This window comes from Peromyscus eremicus, chromosome 7 (assembly GCF_949786415.1).
Source record: "Peromyscus eremicus chromosome 7, PerEre_H2_v1, whole genome shotgun sequence".
Classification (NCBI taxonomy): Eukaryota; Metazoa; Chordata; class Mammalia; order Rodentia; family Cricetidae; genus Peromyscus; species Peromyscus eremicus.
This window is the reverse complement of record NC_081422.1, coordinates 36,333,934-36,356,553: the sequence shown is the minus strand read 5'-3', so window position 1 is coordinate 36,356,553 and position 22,620 is coordinate 36,333,934. Positions and strand designations below refer to the sequence as shown.

Sequence of the window (22,620 nt, the reverse complement as noted above, 5' to 3'; positions counted from 1 at the left end):
AGTGGATTTATGTTTTCATTGTGTAATCAATATTGAAGATTTTTTTTTTTTAAAAAAAATCTTATTGATTTGTGTGTATGTGTGTGTGAGGTGGAGAGGGGGGTTGTGTCCCTGAGTGTGTGAATCGAGGTCAGAGGACACGTTCTAGGAGTTGATTCTCTTCTTCCTCTGTGTAGGTTCTTGGGGATCAAACACAAGGTCATTAGGCTTGGCAGCAGGTACCTTTACCTGCTGAGCCATCTTGCCAGCCCAATAGTGAGGCTTTGATAAAGCAGGTGATTCTACGGGTGTGTGAGTTCAGTGAACTAACGGGATGAGAGAAAGACAAGGAAGGAGACAACCAATTCAGGCCTGTAGCTCAGGAGCCATGTCCGCATCTTGGTCCCACATGTAGCCTAGCATCCATGGATGCTTTGAATTTGTTTTTGTTTTTTAAAGAGATATTTTTATTGTTGGTCTATTTGGAGAGATGACAAAAGTAAAAAAAATATTTGGACAGGCACAGACTCAAGAAACCGCATCTGAGTGCTGTGCTTAGTTTTGTCCGAGGACCCACGCAGGCCAGGCTTCTTCTCGTTCCTTCCTCTGAGTGGCATGCTGGTGGTTCCTCTGGGGTTTAGCCCAGTGTTTTATTCTCCCCAGCACCTCTAGATTGGGTTTTCAAACAAATCTACTTGCTACACAAGGTATTATAAAGGATACGGGTGAACAGCCAGCTGACAGAGCTGTGTAAGATGCGGAGGGTGAGGTGTGGCTGAAGGGCATTGACCAGCTTGCACGTGCTTCCTGGTCTTGCCACCCTCAGGCATCTCAGTGTGTTCAGCTATCCAGGGGTTCCATGTGTGTTCTACATAGGGATGCTCCTTGCTCCGCACTCCCGTGGAAGAGTCCTGGTGACTTCTGGGCTATTTTCTAAGTAGAAAAGGAGGGTATTGGGCCTTCAGTTACTGATCGTCTGACAGTAGCTAACACTCTGAAGCACATTGTCCCTCTATCTGCCTTAAAAAAGAATCATCGTGAGGATCTGCACCATTAAAGGCAGCATGGGGTAAAGGCTAAAACACAGACTCTGCGTCCAGACTGCTTGCCTCCTAGCTGTGTGTCCTTGGGTGAATTAATACTTATTCTTCAATCTCCTGGGTGTTTTGAGGATTAAACGATGCCTGGTACATAGTAAGTACATTGTGCAAACATTTGCTGAACAGAAACAGAACCTTTTGTAATTACTCTGTAGAACATTTTGTTATCATTCCCAAACAAAAAACTAAACAGGTCGACCTAAAGCATAACAGGCCATTGTGAATAGTATGTATGAGTGAACAAATGGGATGGGGAACTTGGTTAGAAGGCTTTAGTGGTTTCCACGTAGTCACCAAGATAATGGTGCTATGTGGCTGGCAGACGGTATGATATGGAATGACCCGTCTGTCACTTATGTTGATGAGTGTGACCGAAGACTGTTAGACAGAGCTCGGAAATAGGGATGTTGAAATATTTTGTTGTTGCTGTTCTTACAGTGTAACAAAACATAGTTAAAGACATACATTTACTGGGTTGGAAGTGTGGTTTTGTTCTATGTCCTGAGTGCAGATTCCTAAGTTCTTGACCTTTATCTGTCCTTGTGACAGTGAGGTTGGGGTTTGTATGTGAGAAGGAAGTAGGCCAGGCCTGCTAGGCCGTCTCCAGCATCCCGGGCTGTCACGGTTGCTTTGTGTCTGCAGAAGAGAATGAGTTCATCCTCTACACCGTGCGGAAGTCCATCTACCGCTATGACCTGGCCTCGGGAGCCACGGAGCAGCTGCCTCTCTCGGGGCTGCGGGCAGCTGTGGCCCTGGACTTCGACTATGAACACAACTGCCTGTACTGGTCTGACCTGGCGCTGGACACTATCCAGGTGAGTCTGTCAGCCCTTGGTTAAGTCTTGAGGCTGTGGCTTCTGACTGCCCAGTCCTGACAGGCTTCAAGAGAGGCTTAAGTAGGTGAGCAGTAAGAGGTTTGTTTGCACATGGCAACCCATTCCTGGGTTGCTACACGAAACTGCAGTTTTCTGTCGTAATTTTCTTTCCGTGCCTGGCTCTGCCCCTATGAGAGTGATAAAGGATGCCCTCAGTCTGCATCCTTGACCACATCTGAGGTCTCACTCTTCCTGCTGGGAAGGTTCTGGGGCCAGTGATGTGGGACTGTCAGTGGCCACCTTCGTCTTTAGCATGCTCCCCTCCAAGACAAAGTGCAGTGATGCTCCCGTTATCTTCGGTTCACATAACTACCTACTCCAGGTCTCCTGAACTCAGACAAGAACCAGGAAGGAGTGGGCCGTGGTGGGAGGCTAGGATGGGAGATTGGCTTCAGCCCAGAGACTCAGGGGAGATACAGCTGAGTGCTTAAGTGTTTGCCTAGTGTACACAAGGTCCCAGGCTCAATTTTCAGGACCACAAAATAAAACAACTACAACACACACACACACACACACACACACACACACACACACACCGCAGGATATAGGTATTAAAGATCCCTCGATAGGCCAGACACTTGGCCTATATGCTCATATGCTCATATATATGCCTTTTAAAGATTTGGTTTTTTTTTTTTTATTTCACTTTATGTGTAGGGGTGTTTTGTCTGCATGTATGTCTGTGCACCATTGCAAGCCTGGTTCCAGGGGAGGCCAGGTGAAGTAGCCCCTGGAACCCTGGTTACAGACTCTTGGCTAGCGGTCATGTGCATGCTGAGAACTGGACTTTCTTCTGTAAGAGCAGGAAGCACTTTAAACTGCTGAGCCATCTCTCCGTCCCCAAATGAACCTGAGACTGTAGCTCAGTGGTAGATCACTTACCTAGCAAGCAGGCCATAGGCTCAAAAAAGGCAAAAAGAGAGCTGTATTCTTTTGACTCATTGTCTCCCTGGTTCCAAAGTCCTGACCTGATGTAATTTTTACATTATGAGGGTTGAGGTTAGGGAAGACCACTGAGTGTAATTGTCCCAACAATGATACCTGATGTCCAAGAGCCTTGCAAAGGATAAAAGACTGTAGAAGGAGACGGGAGAATTAGAAAGTAGCCGAAGTCTGTTTCCCATTTATTTTAAAAGCAGCAGATTCCTTTGTCTCAGTGAAAAGATCATTACTCTGAGACAGGCCATAGTTTAGTAATCTGTGTTTACAATAATAGCAGACAGTAATAGAAACGATTAAATTCTGCCTGTCATTATGTTTAAAGCAGGGTCTTGAAGATTCTCTTACCTAACTCGGCTTCTCTCTGCACATTTCCTCCTATAAAACCTCGTGTCCTTCGCTAGCTGACGGCAGGGTTACTGTCCGTGGGACTGACTGGCTGGCCTGAGCCAGCTGCGAAGTTCACAGTGTTGATTACCGCTTCCTCTCCCCAGCGCCTCTGCTTGAATGGGAGCACAGGGCAAGAGGTGATCATCAATTCCGGCCTGGAGACTGTGGAGGCTTTGGCCTTCGAACCCCTCAGCCAATTACTCTACTGGGTGGATGCCGGCTTTAAAAAGATCGAGGTACAAGCATTCCTACGTTCTTCATTAAGCAAACAGGTGGAGCGCTGGGCTCTGAGCCAGATCTGACACAGAGAGAAAGCAGTGTGTCATGGAACTCTGGAAACTCCCCAGAGCCTAAGCTTACTGCACCTCTGAAGAGATGAAAGGAGGTCCTCGTGTGAGGACACAAAGCCCGAGGTGCCATTTAAGATACAAGAGAGTTGGTATTTTGGCTAGCAGTAGCATCATATAATAACAGTAGTGATGATGATTTCAAAATGTTGCCATCATCATAACAATAACAGTCCATTATTATCTAAAGCAACAATGACTCCGTCATTATCTCTGTCATTATTGATCTCTACCTATCTATTACTTAGCCACCCAGAAACCTGTTCCACCTTGTATAGCCATGGTTACTTGAGGGTGATGAAGGGCCTGTAAACTGCCCAGAGTATTGTGTTGAAGAGTCATATGCGTGCCCTGCCCGGCAGGTTCCTGCTGAGGCCCTGGAATACTGGCCCAGCAGCTCTTTGTAGTGGCACTGCAGGGAGGTGTGACATGCAGGTTAAAGGAGAAAAACCAAGTAGGGAGACACAGAGAGCGAAGTGACATGGTGAGAAGGAGACCCAGACTTGAGAGGCTGCCCTGGATTCATGTATCTGTATTGTCCTGCCTGCTCTGGGACATGCAGCAAGGGGCTTCCTGAAACTTACTTTTCTTAATGTTGAGGGTGAAATTCTTCATTTACTCTGCTGTTGAATGAATGCTTCTTGGTGCAGGTTATGTGCCAGGCCTGGTCTTAAAGTTTGATGCTGCAGTGAATAGGGGGTGGGAAGGACACCCACATTCTCTTTCTGATTGGCTTTCAGTCTAATGGAGCCGGTATGATGGTGCATACCTGTAATCCCAGCTGAGGTAGGAGGATCAAGATTTTGAGGCCAGCCTGGGCTACTTAGTATTGGCCAGCCCGAGATACACAGAGATCTTGTCTTAAAACAACTGGAAATCCCTGAAAACCACGCAAACAAACCAGCTTAGTGGAAGAAGCAAAGTGATAAGGAGATGCAGAAACCTGTCCTGATGATGGGTTCTGCTTAGAAACATGAGTCATGTGACTGTGTGGTCAGGGAGGGGATGGTGTGAAGAGAGGAGAAGTGAATGGGGAAGCTTCCATCCTCGGAGCTGAACCTGTTGCTGGAGGGGAGTCTCTTCTGGACACTGGCAGAAGAATTAATATAGAGCAGTGATGGCAGTTGGGTACAGCCAGCCCTCCAAATCTGTAGTTTCACATCCATGAATTGAAGATACTAAGAAAAAAGCAAGACCAAAATTGTACTGAGTGTGCAGGCTTCCTTCCTCGTCATCCATTCCTGAGCAAACTCAGTCACACCTATTTACTTAACACCAGCACTGCTGTGGGAACTATAAATGATCTAGGGATGGTTTAAAGTATGCAGGAAAATGTGTGGGGGTGTTGTTGCAAGTACTGAAGAATGATATATATGGGGCTTCACGGACTTGGAGGGAGCACATCATTTACCTTTGTGCAAGTTGTCCTACCCTGGGGTTGGGGTCAGGAAGCACACAGTTCTAGCTTCCCCTTCAGCTCATGTGAAGTTTTTCTTCTCCAGGGACATGGTCTGTGTCTTCTGACTGGGAATCAAGGCAGGCTTCCCAGTGGTTCTAGAATGGTACTCAGGCACAGAATTGGGTGTGGAGGTGTGTCTGTAGACAGGGCACAGAGGGGGTGTGCAGGGTGTGTCTGTAGATGGGGCACAGAGGGGGTGTGGTGTGTCTGTAGACAGGGCACAGAGGGGGTTGCAGGGTGTGCCTGTAGGCAGGGCACAGAGGGGGTGTGCAGGGTGTGTCTGTAGACGGGGCACAGAGGGGGTGTGCAGGGTGTGTCTGTAGATGGGGCACAGAGGGGGTGTGCAGGGTATGCCTGTAGGCGGGGCACAGAGGGGGTGTGCAGGGTATGTCTGTAGACAGGACACAGGGGGTGTGCAGGGTATGTCTGTAGATGGGGCACAGAGGGGGTGTGCAGGGTGTGCCTGTAGGTGGGGCCCAATGGGGGTTTTGCAACGTGGGCTTTGTAAGGGACTCAGATTGCTCTCCGTCTCCCCTCCTCCCCACCTCTGTTTCGTCAGGTAGCCAATCCAGATGGTGACTTCCGGCTGACAATCATCAATTCTTCTGTGCTTGATCGGCCCAGGGCTCTAGTCCTTGTACCCCAAGAGGGGTAAGTGTGTCCCCTCTGGGAGTCAGTGTTGTGCTCACTGCTACAACAGATGCTCATGAAAGTCCAAACTGGGGGCACAGTTTCGGCTTCTCAAGATCATGGTGGAAGTAACCGGTTGACGGAGGCTTTTGAAGCCATCCATAGCTTGGTGGTTGTGGTCGGGTAACTCCATGTGGATCTGATTAGCAAGCACCCACCTCTCCTAAGGTCTGCGGATGTGTCCCATCTGTGTGGTGTTTCTACAGGAAAGGTAATGTTGAAGAGCGTCTTTGTAAACCAGGCAGGCCACTGATGCATTGTGAGGATTTTTTTTTTTTCAATTTTGAGTTTCATGCATCTCACAAACATTTAATCCATCAGTCTTTCTCCCAGCACGTACATGTTTTCTTATTTAAATTTAATATGCACTCGGGGTATGTATGGCTGCCTTTTATTAGCTCCTTAATCACAGGAAACATGGCTAAGAAGGAGATGCTGTGTTAACTTTCTCCCGGTGTACTTACGATTGAGAATTTACACTATTTTTAACAGAAGAGTCTAAAAGAAATGCATGGGCTTGGTTAAAGGTATTAAGAGAGAGCAGGAGATCTTGAAAGGAAACTCCTGTTTGCTCCGTCCTCAGTCTTCACCCTTCATCCTCCTCCTCCGTCCCAGGGATGCAATCACATCACTATTACATAACAGTCACCGTTAGTCATACATAATAGCCGCTGTTAAGTTTTTGCTTGTATTATTCCGAGTAGCTTCTACTGGTGTTCACTCATGATCTTTAAATAAAGCTAGCGCTCCTTAGTGACCCACACGACACATCACATCAGATAGAATTAGGGTACTTGTATTTCCTGCCTGTCAAAGGACGTGCGGATTGGGCAACGATAGTTTATCAGAGCACATGTAGTATTTTAGCTTACTTACTCTCTGTTGCTGGGATTCAAACACGAATCAGAACTAACTTGGTGGGAGGAAGGAGTTTATTTTGCTTATCTGTTATAGTCCGTCACGGAGGGAAGCCACGGCAGGAACTGAAGCAGAGACCATACTTTCTGGTTTGGCCTCTGTGGCTTTCTCAGCCTGCTTTCTTATATAACCCAGGACCACCTACCCAGGGCTGACACTGTCCTCAGTGGTCTGGACCCTCCTGCATCCATCATCAATCGAGATAATCCCCACAGACACGCCCACAGGCCAGTCTGATGGAGGCAATTCCTCAATTGAGGTTGCTTTTTCTGGGGTGACTAGTTTGTGTCATAGACAGATGCTAACTAGCACATACAAATATGTAGCTTTCAAAGTACTTTGTATACAACAAAAGTACTTTGGGGCATTTTAGGTATTTAGGGGCATTGCAATAGGTATATTCTGTTGTGTAATACTACATCACACTTCCTCTACCAATTAGCATTTAGATTAATATACATGTATGTCCATTTAGATTAATATACATGTATGTCCATTTCTTTGTATCGTATTAGAGAGTAATGTGATTATAGATGGACTTCAGGAGGTGAAATTTTGAGTCAAGTTCAACTATTTTAGATTTCTGAATGAAATCTCAAATGGTGTATTGATGGATAGCAGTAATACAATCTGAGGTTGATTTTTCTAGCGATTATTCTACTACCTCACGGAAATAGAATCAAGGCTCTCCTGTGTCATTCTGATGGGACCGTGTGACCCCTCTATTGACTAGGGTGATGTTCTGGACTGACTGGGGAGACTTGAAGCCTGGGATTTACCGGAGCAACATGGATGGTTCTGCTGCCTACCGTCTTGTGTCGGAGGATGTGAAGTGGCCCAACGGCATCTCTGTGGACGGCCAGTGGATCTACTGGACAGATGCATACCTGGACTGTATCGAGCGCATCACTTTCAGTGGCCAGCAGCGTTCAGTCATCCTGGACAATCTCCCACACCCTTATGCCATTGCTGTCTTCAAGGTGAGTCCTTCTTGCCCTGTCACGTGCCCATGTGCTGTAGACTGCCAGGGTAGGGGAAGACAGTGGTGAGGTGCAGATCTGGGGCCTGTTGGGCTTCTGCAGAGAGTCCGTGTAATGTCTTGGAAAGTGACTCTTCTGTTCGCACTTACTTGTCTCCAGCCTTCATGGATGGATGCTAGCCTTCTGCCACTGCTCACGTTTTTCAGAAGGGTGAGAGCTGAGGTTCCTTCCTGTGAGTGTTGCTTTCTTTTCACTGCAGGCCGCCATGTTTCAGTTCTGTGTCTTCCTCTCTTGCTTCACTCTCTGCTGACTGAAGATGAGCTGTGTACCACCCACATTACCTTCTGGTTGTCCTCACCTTAGGGAGCAAATGCTTCTGCCCAGCATGGGAAAACGTATTTCAAAACTGAGGCACCTCACGGTGGTCCAACTAAACGTGCCCTGGATAGTCTCTTCTAGGCCATTTTTTTTTCCCAGTGGGCGGTTGGTGAGGTGTCAATAAAGCCTTTGACAGTTGGACTTAAGTGAAATTTTGACCTGTTATTCAGTAATCATCTGTTGTGTTCACAGAGTGGTGGTGTAGAGTAGCCCTTGTCCTTGTAAAGTCTCCTGAGAGAAGGACCACTGATGTGGTGATATTTTATTTGTGCTTTAATAAAGTTTGCCTGGAGACCAGAGGAAATAGCAAGACATTTTAAGTAAACATAGAAGTCAGGCAGTGGTAGCACACGGCCTTAATCTGATCACTTAGCAGACAGGGTTTCTCTGTGTAGTTTTGGTGCCTGTCCTGGATCTCACTCTGTAGACCAGGCTGGCCTCGAACTCACAGAGATCTGCCTGGCTCTGCCTCCAGAGTGCTGGGATTAAAAGCGTGTGCCGCCACCACCACCACCTGGCTCTCTTTTTTCATTTCAGAGTAGATTCAATAATCGACCCTTTATTCTATCACACTGAACTAGACTAACAGGTAAAGGTTTTCTCTTTAGAATGAAATCTACTGGGATGACTGGTCACAACTTAGCATCTTCAGAGCTTCAAAATACAGCGGATCCCAGATGGAGATTCTAGCAAGCCAGCTCACAGGCCTGATGGACATGAAGATTTTCTACAAAGGAAAAAATTCTGGTGAGGCAGTCTCCTCTTCTCTCTCTCCAGACTTGGTCCCCAGAAAGGGGCTGCATGTGGGCAATCTCAGCTCAGTGCAAGATCTGGCAGTTTGCCTCTCTGTTGTCACGACAACATGCACATTATTTAATTTCTTCCTAATGACATCTTAATTCCTTTTCTAATGATACACAAACAGCTGGAAGACAGCATGTTCTGCCTGCCTGGAGTGCTGGTGCTCGGTGGGTGATTACACCCTTTTCCTGCCCTCGGCTCCTCACTGATGGGTGGTGTGGGCTTCTGGTTGCAGCTGTGAGAGACCCAGCATGTGCTTAATCTTTGTTTGGCACATTCACAAGGAGGGGTGCCTGCTCGGTGCTCAGATGCATGCTTGCCCAGATGCTTGAATGCCCACTGAACATACCTACCTCTGTGGCCATGCTTTGTTTTCATTCATAGTCCCACCTTGAACGTCTAAACCTCAGGAAATGAATGTCTCATCTTCTCTCCTCGGTGTTTTACCAGTGCGTAGCACTTAGTAGGTGCTCAGTTCTCATCTGTGGAAAGAAGGGATGAGCAGAGAGGGGAACAACTTCCGTTTTCATTTTACTTATTTTTATTTAGAGACAAATTCTCACATTGTAGCTCAGGCTAGCCCTAAACTTACTATGGCGCCCAGGCTGGCCATCCCCCTGCCTCAGCCTTCCAACTGCTGGAATTACAGGCATGAACTGTCATGTCTGATTCTTTCTGTTGTTTTCTTCTTGACACAGAGTCTTGTTACACGAATCTTAAAAGGTCTTATTAATATAAACAAACCCAGAGCCAGGTATTGGGGTGAACGCTGGAAGATCAGAGAAGCAGAACAAGCCACAGCCACCTCACCTCGCCAGTTCCTCAGCTGACCCTGTTTCCTCAGACTGGAAGCCTCTGTGTCCTCATCTGAATGGGTCTCAGCTGAACTGCAGCTCAAAAGCCTAAAAGCTTAACCAGGCTCTAGTTCCTGGTCTTCACGCCTTATATACCTTTCTGCTTTCTGCCATCACTTCCTGGGATTAAAGGCATGAGTCACCATTCCTGGCTGTTTCCAATGTGGCTTTGAACTCACAGAGATCTAGATGGATCTCTGCTTCCAGAAGGCTAGGATTAAAGGTGTGAGTGCCACCATTTTCTGGCCTCTATGTCTGTCTAGTGGCTGTTCTGTTCTCTGACCCTAGATAAGTTTATTAAGGTACATGATATATTGGGGAACACATTATCCCCACAGAGTCTCATTACATCACCTGGATTTTCCTGGAACTCTCAATTTTCCTGCCTCAGCTCACTGAGAACTGGGTTTCCAGGTGTGCACCACGCCCTCCTGGCTGTGCTTCTTTTAGAATTATTGGCTCAGGGTTGCAGAACCTCCCACCAGGCTTTGCCAGGCTGGTCCTGCAGGCTGAGATTGAGATTGTGGAAGCTTCCGTTCTTCCTTGGCTGCCTTCCTGCTTATCTTGAAGGAGACTCCTGATTCTCCAGGAGAAAGTTGAGGCTTTGCCAGGAAGAATAGTCCCTTTAAGCTCGCCTTCCCTATCTCCATGGGATTGAGTAGCTTCCCGGGTCTGCTGACTTGCCTCTATTGACACGCTACTGGGTTCCCTGTTTTGAACTGTAGGGTTGATAGATACTGTTTCGTGCTTCTTGGCTCACCACATGAGGAGAAAATTGACAAGGAAAATAATAGTTATAGATAACCACTGTTATCTCTTGGGAACTAAGGAAGATGGCGTGAGAACTCCCTTCAAAGACTATGAAGCATTGTACAAATATAAGTCAGTATTGTTTATGTGGCTTCACGACTGGTGGGGGGTTGCTATTATGGTCTGTGGTTTGTAGAGAAAAGAAAGAAATCATAGGTATCAATTAGTCTTTCCAAAAGTTCTCACCAGTATGAGCTGTCACTGAACGGAGAAGCCACCTTTTTCTTTTCATTTCTTCTTTTTTTTTTTTTTTAAAGAGGAGGCATCGGTTTTTATGGTTTTAGGTTTTCAGTGTTCTGAGGCAGGATATTATACAGCTCCAGCTAATCTTGAGAGACATCTGATTTAAAGTAGGATGAGCTGATGAGGCCCTGCTTACCAGCCTCAGCACCATCGTCTCTAGGCCTGTGACGAAGGACCCCACCCTCTCTGCTCCACTTTGCCAGCCACAGAATGCTCTGTAAGCAGCCACCTAGCCCAGCATGGTTCCATTTTTATGAGTGCTCACAGCATGCTGGGTGTGTACCCAGCAGTTTCTATGGCACTGTTCAGTGAAGTTGATGGTCTCAGGTTCTCCACTGCCCATCTTGGCTGCCTCGTAGCCCAGCAACCCAAGCACAGCTGAGGGGCAGTCACATCCAGCCCTGGGGAGCAGTTGGAGTCTGAACCCCTGTCCTGAACCGTGGCCGGGTCTCAGCATAGTTATCATTTTCCCTTCATGTCCTAAAGAGTGACTGTCACTTAAACTAGCCGGAGAAGTGTAATTTAAGGGGCTGGGCTAATGTCTGTACCTGAGGAAGGTCTGGTTTGAGAGAGAGGTGCTGGTGGGAAGGACATAGACAGGGATGCAAGATCAGTTGTGACCGTCACTTTGACCTGGGGGCACTTAATATATCTCTTTGCTCTCCATTTGGGATTCTCTTATATCCTTCCTTAATACTGAGCAAGACTTTTCCAGGACCAAAAATTCAAGCCCCCAGCCTTTCAAAGAGTTTCAGTTAATGCTTCAGTCTGGCTACCAGTGCTATGCAAGCCCCTCAGCCATAAGCTTGCTCATTTTGACCTCCCTGGCTCTGTAGCTCCCTGAGAGGGTATCTCAATGCAGGACGCACACAGGCCTGACTGACAAGCCATCCACCTTTATTTATTTATTTTTTTGTTATTCACTCCTAACACATGTAGGACTTTCTATTAACCAAGCATGAAGTAATGGTAGGTGCATTTGTAGGGGATAGCTCTGTCACTCACACCACACCAATGCATTTCACAGGTTTGTGTCACCATCCTTGGCCTTTTCCCAAATCCACATGCCTTCACATACTCCCCTTGTCTTCGCTGCCTACCTGAAAGCTGGGTTCAGTAACCTGTCTGGTGAGAATTTGAGCCAAGTTGCCTCGGAAACTTCAGCTTCAGGGAAGCCATCAAGCTTTGCGCCCTCTGCCAGCCATGGCTTGAATGGCAGCGCCCTGGTAATGTGACGACAATGTAGACCGTCGCAGTCTGACGGATGCTAATCTGTAATACAAATTGAGTTTACCTGGAACGTTCATGGGTGTGAGATCCTTGGTGGCTAGTGAAGACGGCGTTTCTGGTCTTGATACCTGGCTGGTTTTTAGGTAGAACTACTGCTGCTTCTCCTGGTAGGAAGTTTCTCTTTCATCCTTTAAAGAGGTCATTTTGCAAGATTATGGGCCTCTTTAGTTGATGCTGCCATGGCTTGAAGCATTTTAGAGTTCTTGTAATTCTTCTCCAGAGCCTGCCATAAATACAGACTTCCAAGCATTCTGCAATGAGAGTGGATAGCTGTTACTTGAGGCAACATGAATTTGGTAATTCCCAAGTATTTAGATACTTGAGTGAGATGCTGGCAGTTTTTGGCTCCTAAACCGATTCTGGAGGAATTTTCCAAAGAGAGAATCTGAAAATGTCCTGAGTATGTCTTGTGAAGACATCCTGGGCTAGGTCTTCAAAAGGGGCATTTGTCCGTTATTGACTTGGCTTGATGGTCATGTTACTGCACATTGTTGGCATCCTGTGTAAAGGGTCTGTGGTGGGTTCTCCCTCCACCTCCACTGGGGCTCTCTCATGTGGCACTCCCGTGTTCTGTGCCATGGCTTTGTGCTGCTGGAATGCTCTGCCCTGCCCATTTCCTGTCCTCAGACCTGGTGGCTTGCTTGGTCTTGCCCTGCATGACCTCTCATTGCAGAGCCGTCCAGCTTTGCCTGGGATCAGCATCTTTAAATAGGACCCACACGTTTGCTTGTTTGTCTGGGGACGTTCATTGTGCATGTGAAAATGTGTGCCGTGTCATTTTATGGACATAGTCCATGTGGAAATGCCATCCTATAATTGAGCATGTTTAGAGGACTTATTCTGTCAGCCCTCCTTTTCTTGGAACACAAACAACAGCACATTTCATACCTGTTTTGATCGTTTGTCGTTAGGAGTGGCCCTGTGTCGATTCCTATAGTGAGGGATATGGGTAGTTGAGGTTTAGGAATCCCTGGATTCCCACAGATGTCGGAGAAAGACGGTGTCTAGGGCTTCTGATCCGGTTGGCTGGCAGTTCTGCACTGACGATGAGGTTGTTATGGTGGATTGAGTCATTTGCTGGAGTCTTTGAATGTTTTATCATGTGGATAAAACATTTCTCTTTCTGTGTGCACGTGTGCGTGTGTGTGTGTGTGTGTGTGTGTGTGTGTGTGTACACATATATACTTGCATATATATGTGTGTGTGTATGTATGTATGTGTATAGTACCTCATATTCTCTTTTTCTTAGCATCAAGATGAAGTCATTGTTAAATCACTTTACTTTTCATTTGTAATGCCACTTAAAACTGTCAAGTTGCCAGCACCCCCAAAACCTTGTCAATACTAATGGTCATCTATTGTGGTGGTTAGTACTAACTGTCATCCTGACAGAGTCTAGAATCACAATCCAGATGGGCCTGTAGGCATCTCTGTTGGGAATTATTTCCATCACGTTAGTTGAGATGGGAAGAGCTGCACACTGTGGGTTTCACCATACCCTAGCTAGGATCCTGGACTGTATAGATAAACAAAGGGAGCGGAACATCAACGCTACATCATTCCTTCTCCACTCGTTGGCTGTGAATACAAAGGGACCAGCTCCTCAAGTCCGTTCTTCCCTGACGGACTGTACCCTGTGACTGGGAGCAGAACCAACCCTTTCTCCTTTAAGTTGCTTTTGTCAGCAACAGGAAAAGAAACTAAAATATCTACGAATCTTGTTTCCCAGCCTGTCGGCAGGGCTTGGCCCAGCTTAGCTCAAGTCTTGGGTGCATGGAAACAGATCACATGGATTTCTGGGAGGGGTGGGAGGAGATATGTCTATGAAATGATTCAGCCAAAGAACCAGCAGTTCGAGTGTTATAAAAGGTTGTAATGTTTGTTTCCCCCAGCTTCGTGATTGAAAGAAAACATTGTATACGCTGTATGACTTTGGCACCTTGTGCCTCCCCATAGCTGTGTCCTGCCTCTAGCTGTTACAAAATAGGTGGTGGCACCCTCCTCTGCCACTGGCAGAAGGGTGAGGGAGGGCAGGAAAGCAATTTGCCCATGTCTGTCCATCTGTGAGAGCCCAAGAGTGCGGTGTAGCGTTTTGGACATCTTCTCTGGCTTTTTTTTTTCCTTTTTTTTTTTTTTTTTTTTTTTTTGCCAAGCTGACCCAAGGGAAAGATCAGCATAGTGGTTAGATCAGTATAGCGCCTGGCCCTTCTGTGGATTTATTGCAGGATAGTGGCTAATCAGTTCCATGTGTGGTTTCTCACTCAGCCGTTAGCTGTTCTGTGGCACAAAGGACTTGAGAAGGGGAGACCATTATCTAGGTATATATTTCAATAAAGGGCACTTGCATCCTGAAGAGCAGAAACCCATTCAGCTGGAGCAGGTAAAAAAATGTTATTGAAAGATAAGGGAGGTCGTAAGGAACTCAAAGATGGGAGATCTGCCCAAACCTTCAGGTGACTGCAGACGGGCGGGCCAAGACGCCTTTCCTTTCGCTGGGGCTGTGAAGAGGAGAGGAGAGTCTCCATGTCTCCTTCAGTATCCCGACTTTTCAGACGGTACCTGCAGATCTGCCCTAGCTACGGTTTACACACTGGTTAGGCTTCTGTGCACCACCTTAGGTCCTGATGCCCTGCAACCGTTCTCCTTGCTCCAGCTTCCTGGTTGGTTTCTAAGCTCTAGAGTTCCACACCACCAGGAGGAACATCGGCTTCCCTTGAGTCCTAGCCATCTTTTAAACTTTATTTGTATGTGTATGGGTGTTTGCCTGCATGTAAGTGTGTGCACCACACGTGTGCCTGTGGTACTGACAGAGGCCAGAAGAAGACACCGGAACGGTAGAACTGGAGTCACAGGTGGTCGTGAACCATCTGTGAACCATGTAGGTGCTGGGAATGGAACTCGGGTCTTCTACAGGAGCAACAAGTAATCTTAATCTCTGAGCCATCTTCGCCAGCTCCATGGGCCCAAGGAACAAGTCATGGAGAAGCCCTCACTGTGAGGAGTAGGCCCCAGAGGTTTATCTATGTGATTGATTCTTCAGAGCTTTTCTAGGCTCCTGGCTGCCTCATCCTGTAAGGTGACCTTCCATGGCTCATGTTCTCTGGCTCCCCTATGACACTATTAACCCAACTCCTGCTTTGTGTTTTCTCTCCAGGAAGCAATGCCTGTGTACCTCAGCCCTGCAGCTTGCTGTGTCTCCCAAAGGCCAACAACAGCAAAAGCTGCAGGTGTCCAGAAGGTGTGACCAGCAGTGTCCTCCCCTCCGGGGACCTGATGTGTGACTGCCCTCAGGGCTATCAGAGGAAGGATAACACCTGTGTCAAAGAAGGTGTGTCGCTGTCCTTAACCCCCTTCCTTCCCCCTCCCTTCTGAGCTCTGTGTTCACATCTCTGTCCCATATGAAAATGATACCTGTGACATACTGAGAGGTTCAGGGTTGGGTTCCAAGGCCCCGGGCTCTTCAGTCCCAGTCACAAGAATCCTGGGTTCTTTATATAAAGGCCATAGCTGTGCCCCTTGGTTTAATGGCAAATGACATGAGCGTTCTTCACAGCCAGCTTCCTTTTGTTCTGTATATCCCTCTACTCACCCACCCCTCTCATACAGGTTCTCCATCACGTGCCTTTAACACATTGGGCCGGCTTGCCCCCCAGTCATACCCGGGTAAACTCCGTCAGAGCGGACTGCTCCCTATCTGCTGTCACAGAGCTGGGAATGGCCCAGACATTCAGATTAATGTTGGCCGGGGTCTAAAAGTCTTGACTTCCAAACTGTGAGCAAGTCATAGACAGGAGAAGCTTCAGTGTGAATTGAAATAAATGGTTTTCCAATCTTTTTTTTCTATGAATCTGACAGCCCCCTGACACCTCACTCCTGTCTCGTTGCCCATTCCACTGCCTCAGCCCCTACTGTCATATTTGTACCAGCGAGAGCCCGGGAAAGGTTCTTGCCATGAAGGACTTGGACTGCTGGCTGAATTCCTGGGTTTCCTTATTCTCTGGGTCATATTTGCTTTGTAATCGTAACCACACTTGACTGAGGCCAGGGCAGGCGAGTGTACAATGGGAGCCTTATCATCCAGCTTCCTTAAAAAAATACAAGTGGAGAAGAGATGACTCTCCTCCCTCAGAAACGGGAGACTTCCTTTCATGCTCTGAATGGCGTCCTAATGCTATTTGGAAAGAAAGTCAACAGTAAATTATAAGAAGAGGGCAAAAAGGTTTCTCTAGTCACCACTGGAATGCTTTTGATGGTCCACACAGGCCACCGGTGCCCTTGGCCCAGTGTGCTGAACAATGCTTTTATGTCCTATAGAAGTCCTTGCTTTGAAGAAGTCATGGAACTAAAAAGAAAAGAAAGAAAGAAAAAAGAAGGAATATCATATTAGTAAAATCTTAATAAACGGCTCAGTTATTAGATTAATGTGTACATGGGTATATAACTGTATCTAACTGCATAAAATCACCCCTTCCTAACCTGAGATTCACAACTTCTATGGATAGTAAATTCCATGGACCCTCAAGTCCTTTATATAAAAGAGCATAGCATTTGCACGTAACCTATATCCAACTTGCTATCTACATCCAACCGTGTCTAGGTTGCTAATAATACTTTTACTTGTTAATAATAATAATATTGCTAATAACAATAGCTCAGGGAATGATAACCAAGGAGAGCAACGTTTGTCATGTTCAGCACAGATGCTATTTTTGCTAAATAGTTCTGGTGTTTGGGTAGCTGAACTTTGAATATGGAAGCCGTGAGTGCACAGAGCCCACTAGGTGTATATTATAGCTGTAGATGTATCGCCTGGGTGTGTCTGATATGCCGTAGACACAGCCTCTGGAAGGCTTGTTTGTGGAATTTATGTTTTATTTTTTGCCGATGGTGAGATCTGTGCCCCCCGCAGACCCGGTTGATGTCAGCATTTTCCTTTTCTTCATGGCAATCACCTCTAACCCTTGCAGCCTGCCTCCTCTTCAGTTTTAAAGAAGAAAGAGAGAGACTCCGGTGGGGTGGGGGGGGTGGGGGGGTGGGGGGTGGGATGGGGTGGGGTGTTTCCTGCCTCCTACGCATTTGTGCTCGCTGGGCCTTCCCTCTCCACTCCATCCCATCGGCAGCAGGATAGTGTTGGGGGAAGAACACGGAAACTGAAAAGAGGAAGTTTCATGGTCCAGTGGTGAGAATGATGTTGGTGTCTCCTCCCCGCACCCTTGTTTAGAGAACACCTGTCTTCGCAACCAGTACCGCTGCAGCAACGGCAACTGTATCAACAGCATTTGGTGGTGTGATTTCGACAATGACTGTGGAGACATGAGTGACGAGAGGAATTGCCGTGAGTCCCCAGGCATGGGGGAATATCCAGGCTATTGAACATGCACCATTGCTCAGGAGGCCAGCTGGTCCTTCTGGGTTGTGGCCTGTGCTTTAGGATACCGGCTGGTCACTTTTGTGGTATTTATCTAAATGGGATGAGATTTGGGCAACAGAAAAAAAAAAAAAAAAAAAAAAAACATGTAAATGTATGTTAGATGCATGGTGTTATTTTATATTACATGTGTAAATCTAAGTCACGTGGCTACTTACATGTAAGCCTTCAAGGCTGAAATGGAGCTGACTTGACAATGTGGCTCATGATCTTGGTGTGTGCACTGTGATACACCTGGTAGCTTATTGGATTTGTAAATTCAGCACTCAGACATGTCAAAGCCAGGCAATAGGTCCTCCTGTGGTGCTTCAGTTAGCTGGTGCCAGCTGCAGGCCAGGCTGAAGGGAGATTGTTAGAACCCATCAGTAGTGCCGGTTAGCCCGGAGTGTGGGGAGATGTTGGTAGGTATACCAAGTAAAAGCGGCCTTTGTATTGCATAGCTTCTAAGGTCCAGCTCCATTTCACAGGGCCTAGAGGCAGACATCTGCGGAGCCTTAGCTCTCCTTCCCTGGCTTAAGTTGTAATGGCTTTGATATCTCTTTATCAAGACGTACGCTCACAGGTGTTTATTTAACACCTCTGTCTCAGGCTCTTTGCTGGGCCGGATGTAGGCAGGGAATTTCGTGTCTTGAGAAATCACTGGATGGGACAGTAGAGTGATGGGCACTGTGATGGACAGGCCTGATCATCCAGGAAAGACACCCAAATCAACTCCATTAGGCACCAATGAGGGGTTCTAAGGAGCATGGTGAATGCTGAATAGAGGTGGGGGGAAGAAAGTGATGGGTAAGGGAGCCACCTACTCCCCACTCCTGTGGATGGTAGGGGAGGTAGCATGGGTGCATAACCCTGATCAGCAGTTTTATGGGTCTTATTGGAATAGCAGATGGGAGCCACCCATGTGACGACGTGGTAAGAAGTTACCTTTGGAAGGATAAGTAGTGGGCAGAGTGAACTAGATGAGAGAGAAGCTGACTGTAAGCAGGGAAGCCAGAGACCAAGTCAGGCCTGTCTTTCAAATTCATTACTTCTGGCTACCCAGAGGCTCTTTCCCCATGTGAACTGTAAGAACGGGTTGAGGAGGGAAGCCTGTAGGCCCTGGCAGATGTATTTAGGCCTTCCATGGAGCACATGCTGGGGCCCCACGTGCCTTCACCTAGTTAACGACTTTAGAGCAAGGTGATCTGGTTTACATCTAGCCTAACTCATCAGGTTCCCCTGAGCCTTGCGATGCCTTTCCCTGCTCCTTTTGTGTGAGCCCCTGTTATACACTTGTTTTGCCTTGGCCTTGGTGCACGCTTTTCCCATCCAGGAAAGGGGTGTCTTGTGTGCAGGCTGGGAAAGGCTTGTGCCTCTGGTGGTTGTTTTGCTTACCAGGCCTTTTCCTTTTATCCAAGTTGTTGCAGGAGGGTGTGATGCTTGTGAGGGGATAGGCAAAGCTCTTTTCAAACACTAGTAAACATTCTTAAGTACACAGAGGAGATAATGGGAGGGAATTATTCCGCACAGGGCCATGGGAAATAGCTCAGACATTGGGCATGGCAGAAGTAAAGAGATGTAAGCTAGTTGTTCACATGTGAGACATGAGGCAGCAGGCCTTCCCGGTGCCCTGGGCTCAGGGTCTCCTAATAGCTCTGCATGTGGGCAGAAGGCACGACTTGTGTGTTTGTGCAGGTGGCTAATGGCCTCAGCGCCGCCCTCCCACAGTCCAAATGGCTGCTCTCACCCTTTCTCCACAATTTGAACCCCTGAAGTGGGTGAAATACGGGGATGGCTCTGCTCTCCTCCTGGTTTGATGTGACTGTCAGCTGAGGTTGAAAGCCCACGTCCCCCCCACCCCCACCCAATCTCGCCCCTAGGCGAGCTTTCTGCTCCCCTCTCTCTCATATGTGTGAACCCACTTGGCTTAGGTCTCCACACATCAGATGTGATGGGGTGGGGGTGGGGGAGTGAGGTGATAAGGAATGTAAAGCCTCCGTTCTGGGGATCAAACAGAGGGGCCAGATCTGTCCCTCACCACTCCTCCCTAGCAGGAGTGACATGCCTATCCAGATGGTGAGCAAAGCCCTGTCCACGGGCCAGGTTGCAGAACAAGGCAGGTGTGGCAGGGTGCTGTGGCCTGGGGTGACTACAGAGACACCCCGTCAGCTGCCCGAGAAACTGAGAGGGAGGGTTGCAGACGACTTGGGAGGGATCCTGTCAGTCACTTGCCTCCCGTGAAACAGACTCCTCCAGCTGGGTGGATGTCAGACGCTCAGGTTTTGACGTGAATCCCCTGTAGTCTTGTCATTTCGTATTCATCCCCTGCCTCCTACCACGAGCTCAATTACAGGGAAGAAATGGAACCTCAAACAAGAGCTGCTGGGACGTCTAGCAGCAACATTGCCGTTTGGAGTTTCATTTTATTGCACGCCTCCAGCCTCGGTGCCGGGACTCTGTCCCGCTCTTTGGGTCGGCCCCTCAGCAGCTCGGGAGAGCATCCTTCCTTCCCTGCATGGCTCCTGGGGGACTTTCCACATTTCTGGATCTGCCGGGACATTTCTGTTTAGGAGGGGGAGTTAATCTATTTCCCTACCCATCCCTATGATGAGGGAGAAAAGAGACACTTATTAGGACCCGTTATCTCTACAAGTCTGCTTGATAGGGTGTGGCCGTAACCCTGTATCCACAATACTACCGCCAGGTAGCAGTGCTTGGCATGGTTTTACGTTCACTTTACTGCAGAGGAAAGGGCAGCTGAGGGGGATTAAAATTACTTGCTCGAGGAAGAGTTAGAGCTAGGATTCGAACCCCCGCTTTCACTGAGTGCAGATACACTCGTTTCTGCGGTAGGAGTCTAGCTATGCTTTCCTTTCCCCTGGATGGTGTGCCAGCTGCTGGTGTAGGGTTGGGCTTCCCTTGTGGTAGTTCCGTAGACAACGTTGTTTACATCACTCACTCGGGAAGAGTGCTTCACGGTTTTGAAGGATTTTAGGGGCTGCTTCAGCCCCTCACTCCTCTCCCAGCAGTCTCACTTTCAAGGCCCTGTTTCTATCTACAGCTGGCCCTGAAAACACATGTGAGTTTCAGGTTCCTGTGCGATCGTTTCTGTCCTGAGGTCTGGGTTTGGTTCTTATGGTTACTAATGAAAGTCTGCCTCCCTCCAGTTTTAGCTGCTATTCTGGTGGGAGGTTTGTGGGGGACAGGATGAACCTGATGTAACGAACGTGTCCCCTCTTTCCCTCTGTAGCCACCACGGTCTGTGATGCAGACACTCAGTTCCGGTGCCAGGAGTCGGGGACTTGTATTCCGCTCTCCTATAAGTGCGACCTTGAAGATGACTGTGGGGACAACAGTGACGAGACTCACTGTGGTAAGGGGGTGCTCTGGGGGAGGTCCTCTCACTGTGGTAAGGGGGTGCTCTGGGGGAGGGTCCTCTCACTGTGGTAAGGGGGTGCCCTGGGGGAGGGTCCTCTCACTGTGGTAAGGGGTGCTCTGGGGGAGGGTCCTCTCACTGTGGTAAGGGGGTGCCCTGGGGGAGGGTCCTCTCACTGTGGTAAGGGGTGCTCTGGGGGAAGGTCCTCTCACTGTTGTAAGGGGGTGCTCTGGGGGAGGGTCCTCTCACTGTGGTAAGGGGGTGCTCTGGGGGAGGGTCCTCTCACTGTGGTAAGGGGTGCTCTGGGGGAGGTCCTCTCACTGTGGTAAGGGGGTGCTCTGGGGGAGGGTCCTCTCACTGTGGTAAGGGGGTGCTCTGGGGGAGGGTCCTCTCACTGTGGTAAGGGGGTACTCTGGGGGAGGGTCCTCTCACTGTGGTAAGGGGGTGCTCTGGGGGAGGGTCCTCTCACTGTGGTAAGGGGTACTCTGGGGGAGGGTCCTCTCACTGTGGTAAGGGGTGCTCTGGGGGAGGGTCCTCTCACTGTGGTAAGGGGTGCTCTGGGGGAGGTCCTCTCACTGTGGTAAGGGGGTCCTCTGGGGGAGGGTCCTCTCACTGTGGTAAGGGGTGCTCTGGGGGAGGGTCCTCTCACTGTGGTAAGGGGTGCTCTGGGGGAGGGTCCTCTCACTGTGGTAAGGGGTGCTCTGGGGGAGGGTCCACTCACTGTGGTAAGGGGTGCTCTGGGGGAGGGTCCTCTCACTGTGGTAAGGGGTGCTCTGGGGGAGGGTCCTCTCACTGTGGTAAGGGGTGCTCTGGGGGAGGGTCCTCTCACTGTGGTAAGGGGTGCTCTGGGGGAGGGTCCTCTCTCTGTGGTAAGGGGTGCTCTGGGGGAGGGTCCTCTCACTGTGGTAAGGGGGTGCCCTGGGGGAGGGTCCTCTCACTGTGGTAAGGGGTGCTCTGGGGGAGGGTCCTCTCACTGTGGTAAGGGGGTGCCCTGGGGGAGGGTCCTCTCACTGTGGTAAGGGGGTGCTCTGGGGGAGGGTCCACTCACTGTGGTAAGGGGGTGCTCTGGAGGAGGGTCCTCTCCCTGTGGTAAGGGGGTGCTCTGGGGGAGGGTCCTCTCACTGTGGTAAGGGGTGCTCTGGGGGAGGGTCCTCTCACTGTGGTAAGGGGTGCTCTGGGGGAGGGTCCTCTCACTGTGGTAAGGGGTGCCCTGGGGGAGGGTCCTCTCACGGTGGTAAGGGGTGCCCTGGGGGAGGGTCCTCTCACTGTGGTAAGGGGGTGCCCTGGAGGAGGGTCCTCTCACTGTGGTAAGGGGGTGCTCTGGAGGAGGGTCCTCTCACTGTGGTAAGGGGGTGCTCTGGAGGAGGGTCCTCTCACTGTGGTAAGGGGGTCCTCTGGGGGAGGGTCCTCTCACTGTGGTAAGGGGGTCCTCTGGGGGAGGGTCCTCTCACTGTGGTAAGGGGGTCCTCTGGGGGAGGGTCCCCTCACTGTGGTAAGGGGTGCTCTGGGGAAGGTCCCCTCACTGTGGTAAGGGGGTGCTCTGGGGGAGGGTCCCCTCACTGTGGTAAGGGGGTCCTCTGGGGGAGGGTCCCCTCACTGTGGTAAGGGGGTGCTCTGCGGGAGGGTCCTCATGCTGCTCCCAGGGCTGTGCGAGTGCACGGGGTGGGTTGGAGTAGAGAATTCCTGATGGACACTTTGGGTTGACGTCTTTCAGGCGCATGCCCACTTCCACCCTCATGGCGGGGCCAGTCACTTCTTTCCTCTGCCCAGTTTTTGTTGAGCCC

At 49.0% G+C, this 22,620-nt stretch overlaps 1 protein-coding gene across 1 annotated transcript in view; it reads left to right on the top strand.

The window, feature by feature from the left end:
• Positions 1 to 22,620, top strand: part of Sorl1 (sortilin related receptor 1) — a 167,345-nt gene that overhangs the window by 91,050 nt on the left and 53,675 nt on the right. Inside the window, exons 17-24 of the mRNA XM_059267669.1 lie at positions 1,722 to 1,894; positions 3,388 to 3,519; positions 5,649 to 5,740; positions 7,431 to 7,677; positions 8,664 to 8,802; positions 15,208 to 15,381; positions 17,275 to 17,388; positions 20,711 to 20,833. Of these exons, the coding sequence (XP_059123652.1) occupies positions 1,722 to 1,894; positions 3,388 to 3,519; positions 5,649 to 5,740; positions 7,431 to 7,677; positions 8,664 to 8,802; positions 15,208 to 15,381; positions 17,275 to 17,388; positions 20,711 to 20,833 (1,194 nt within the window). The remainder of the gene's footprint in view (positions 1 to 1,721; positions 1,895 to 3,387; positions 3,520 to 5,648; positions 5,741 to 7,430; positions 7,678 to 8,663; positions 8,803 to 15,207; positions 15,382 to 17,274; positions 17,389 to 20,710; positions 20,834 to 22,620) is intronic.